This window comes from Chiloscyllium plagiosum, chromosome 36 (genome assembly GCF_004010195.1).
Source record: "Chiloscyllium plagiosum isolate BGI_BamShark_2017 chromosome 36, ASM401019v2, whole genome shotgun sequence".
NCBI lineage: Eukaryota > Metazoa > Chordata > Chondrichthyes > Orectolobiformes > Hemiscylliidae > Chiloscyllium > Chiloscyllium plagiosum.
This window is the reverse complement of record NC_057745.1, coordinates 12,254,775-12,259,527: the sequence shown is the minus strand read 5'-3', so window position 1 is coordinate 12,259,527 and position 4,753 is coordinate 12,254,775. Positions and strand designations below refer to the sequence as shown.

The window sequence follows — 4,753 nt, the reverse complement described above, 5'->3', positions numbered from 1 at the left end:
TTAGAACTTGCAATTTAAATACCAAAACCTATTATGAGTTTCCTGTTTCTTTATTTGGCAGCAGAAGTGAGTGAATGCTTGGCTAGAAATAGTTCTATTTCTGATATTAACCAGAATGATACATCTTGCAAGAAAGAACAATAGGGAACTAACGTCTTCAGAAAAAATTCAATAGTATTTCATGCGTACATTTTTATCAAGCAATTTCTTCTTGGAGAAGCCAGGCTACAATGGAACACATGGTTTGAAATTAATCTTATTTTTCTTGTAACTTTAACCATTAGATACAGTGCATGATTTTACTGCCTTCTGTGATCTGTAGAATAGTTTGATAGCTTGAGTTATGAGCCTTGGAAAATAGGTGACTGTAATTTTTATGCCTCTGTATCATGTGTATAAATAGAAATACTTTGATTCTTTAGAAATGAGCTGCCAGTTTAGAATGTAATCTTATGGGCTTGCCCCATGTAAATGTGTATGACAAGACTGTAAGCTGAATTTATGTTTTGGTCAATTAGCATTTATCATCTTCTAATGCATTACACAAAATAGGAAGAAAAATGATACTCCTCTCCAGCACCATAAATGAAGTATAAAAAAAAGTGTGAGAAAATATGGGATTAAGCCATCTGTGTTCTTATAAAATAAGGTCCTTTAGGCTATATTGAAGATATTAAAATACATGTTTTTGCAAATATTTTTGCAAGCAGAGCCTTATTCTAAGATTATGCAAACAAGCAGTCAGGTGTTGTAGATTAAATATATGTACATCTTGTACTCAGGAATGCCTAAAATAACTCTTGTCCTCGCACTACTCTCGCACATACACCCACAGACAATGTGACATAATTTACCTAACATGTTGGAGTATTGACTTAATACATTGTTTTTGAAAATATATATTCAGTGCAGTATAGCAGCAAGAGAAGAAGAGGCTAGACATAAGGCAAAATGAGAGACTCTTACTCAGATTTTGATTATCCAAACTCTTCTTTGCACTGTAGTCTGCTTCATTCTTCCTTTTGTGTTGGAGTGAGGACCTAGAAGGTTAAATCAGTAGAACTTGTAAATGCCTCACTTGCCTGACTCATTTAGTATACTTCAAAACAGAGCTCCCTTATGAGGAGGCCGGGGGGGGTGGGGGGGGGAGCTCCATTCTCTGTTCACCTGCCCCCTTGGTTGGTCACAACAAGAATAACTTACAAAATATCTCCACCCTTCCCTTGTTTATACCTTTATCTCAGACCAAAGGAATTTCCATTTTCAAAGGATCCAATTTAACCAGATGTCCTCCAGTTAACAAAAGTATGAGTTTATTGGTTTAAAAATGATACGAAATAAAATGCAGCATACATACACATAGCTTAGAAATGAGAAGTGAGTCCAAAAATGTTGAAAGTTAAAAGATATATGGTTTCTCTGAGTTGGCCATGAAGAATGGCAGGTTAGGTGAAATTCTTTTGCCCTATTTCTTTTGGATGGCTTGCCGGCTGGCTGGCCTCTGGCACGAAGAGTGATGAAATGTCCTCAATTGCAATACAGGTTAACTAGTGGATGGTTCAACTGTGACCTCAACTGCACACGAGGGTTAGAACTTTGGCTACTACACATGTGTACCTCAGTCCACTGGCACACATATGCCCCTGAGCTCAGTAACACACCTTCTTTCATTAACACATCTTCTTCCACTTGCACGTACACACTAGGGTTGAACTTGTACTTGTGTAATCTTGGAAGGGGAAGATATAGTCCAAGTCTCTTTTTCCTCTTCTCTTCCAATAGAATCACAGCCTGAGATAACTCCTAGGTGATTACATTTCAGATTGTAGTGTATTTCTCCCTTTTAATCCATCACTTTGAATTTTGAGATGTTGTCAGGTGTGACAATCACTAGACAGCTACTGATTTTACATTTGCATCACTTTGCTTGGCCATAGCAGTCCTCTTTCTAAAAAGAAGAACATGTTAGAATTAAAAATTTTGGTGTTGATTTGAGGTTATGATCTATGGCCATGACATGAGTATCATTTTGTTTTACTTTTTTTCATTTTTTGGGAATTAAACAACAGAGACTTTGTTGTTTGGTTTGTTTATAGTGTAAGTGGAAACGATCTACATATTCACCATGACATAAATAAAATGTATATATTTTCTGTGTTTGCACACATTAATAAACTGGATAAGATAGATTTCCTCAATTATTTGCCTGGAATGGGGCAGCCCGGTGGCATGGTGGCTCAGTGGTTAGCACTGCTACCTCACAGCACCTGGCACCCGGGTTTAAGTCCCACCTTGGGCAACTGTCTGTGTGGAGTTTGCACATTCTCCCCGTGTCTGCATGGGTTTCGTCTGGGTGCCCCGGTTTCCTTCCACAGTCCAAAAATGTGCAGGTTAGGTGAATTGGCCATGCTAAATTGCCCGTAGTGTTAGGTGAAGGAGTAAACGTAGGGGAATGGGTCTGGGTGGATTACTCTTCAGAGGGTTGGTGTGGACTTGTTGGGCCAAAGGGTCTGTTTCCATACTGTAGGGAATCTAATGCTGATCTCTAGCTTCCCACTCGGAAAGTTGATCATTCTCACTGAAAACAAAATGACCTAGTCAGTAATGATAAATAAATCAATGAGTGAAAATGGTAAACTGAAAAACCTGGCTGTTTATAAATACAAATGATCTACATTGCACTTCGTATAATGTCAAATTCAAACGATAATGCAACATGTGAATACATTTGTAAAAGATATTGACTTGATATTTCAGCCTTTCTGATTTAAATCTCAAAAACAACCCAGAGCTGTATGAATTTGGAAGTTAACTGCATTTCACATCTGTGAGATGTGTCAATATTACAAAGCAAAATAAGAATGGACAAATAGATAGGTATAGGAGAGGGAAGACTTTGACTTGAAATTGTTTTAAAGTATTTATTTTAATCAATCCGCTTAAGAGGCATCTGGATGGGTAAATGAATAGGAAGGGTTTAGAGGGATATGGGCCAAGTGCTGGCAAATGGAGCTAGATTATGTTAGGATATCTGGTCAACGTGAATGAGTTGTTTTTGTGCTGTACATCTCTATGATTCTATGACAGGACACATATCTGGGTCAGGTGCAATTTAAACCCAGGCTTTCTAGCTCAGAGGAACGGAAAGTGCCACTGTGCCATAAGTGGCTTTAAAATATTTGTTTTTTTTTAGAGCTTTGGGTGTTATTGAAAGTGATGCTCATGTATAAGAATTGTTTTTTTTAAAGTAAACCAAATTTATTTTGCTCTTAAATTATGTCCTTGAAGCACTACAGCATGATAAACAATGTAAATTATAAGTTACCACAAAAACTATCTATTTTTCCATGAACTGTTTATCATTAGTGATGAGGTCATTTTGTTTTCAGTGAGAATTATCAACTTTCTAGTTAAATATTTAACCACTTTCACTTAGATTTAATGAAAGCTCACAAATGAAAAAATATTCCTCATTGGAGGAAAACAAAAAAGAAATGCAGTTGGGAATGAAGCAACAGACAGCACATAGACAAAATAAAATCACAAAAAGGAACCAAGTGTACTGTGTTCCAATATCATTCAAGATGATTTACACTGGGATGAATTGTATTTAGAGTCATGGAGCTCTACAGCATGGAAACACACCTTTCAGTCGAACTCATCCATTCTGACCAGATATCCTTAATTAAGGACCAGATATCTTGTCCCATTTGCCAACATTTGGCTCGTATCTCTCTAAACCCTTCCTATTTGTGAGAAACGGAGCTCACTCACTTCAATAATTTCAGTCCGAGACAAGATCTGAAGCAATCAGTATGTTATATGCTTGCAAGCGTGGTGCCTAAAATAGACACACAGAGTTTAGCAAGTACATACCTTATATAGGATTCACTACTCCAAACCCGGTGCACATTACTATTGTTTATCTCTTGCCTTATCCGGCCTTGTGCATAACAAAGTACAAGTTTTACTTGGCCATTTCACCACATCCTGCTGTGGTCTATTGTTAGGTATATCCTCCTTCACTGCCATCTGTTTCCCTTACTTGTGACATTTCCTCCCATTCCTCAACCATATTGAACTTTAGGACCTTTTAATTGGGGTTTGTTTTTTTTTTTGTTTTTGCAGAAGTGGAAAACAGATGCTTATAACTACTGTTCGTACAAACATATCTGGCTTAACCTACATCCTCACAACACCTTATCTATTTGTCTGTAACATCTACCATTGTTTGCAGGCACATTTCATTCTTGTATGCACATTTTAGCTAATACAAAAACAATTATGTATTTCCTTCACATAGTTTTCATTCTTGTTGACTCAGCTCTTGGTTGAAACAATTATACACTGGTGTGAGTTCATTTACCTTGCATAAGTAATTATGATTGCAGAAGTAACACTACTTTACCTATATCCCACATATTTATATACCTATCCAGATGCCTTTTAAATGTTGTAATTGTACCAGCCTCCACCACTTCCTCTGGCAGCTTGTTTCCAAACACACACCACCCTCTGCATGAAAAAGTTGTCCCAAGATCCCTTTTAAATCTTTCCTGTCTCACCTTAAACCTATCCCCTCTAGTTGTGTGCTCCCCCACCCCGGGGATCTATAAATAAATGCTGCAAGTATTGGTTCCAGTTCTATCCTTCGCCATTTGGTCTCCTGGATTACAACCAGGAAGTAGTTCTCCAAAGGTTTTTACAAGAGTCACAGCATTTCATCATATATGAATGAAGGAATAGAAATGTA

At 37.3% G+C, this 4,753-nt stretch overlaps 1 protein-coding gene across 1 annotated transcript in view; it reads left to right on the top strand.

Annotated features, from left to right (window-relative positions):
• Positions 1–215: 215 nt before the first annotated feature.
• Positions 216–4,753, top strand: part of parp16 (poly (ADP-ribose) polymerase family, member 16) — a 53,035-nt gene continuing 48,497 nt past the window's right edge. The window contains exon 1 of the mRNA XM_043677309.1: positions 216–242. Coding sequence (XP_043533244.1) covers positions 231–242 — 12 coding nt within the window. The 5' untranslated portion in view covers positions 216–230. The remainder of the gene's footprint in view (positions 243–4,753) is intronic.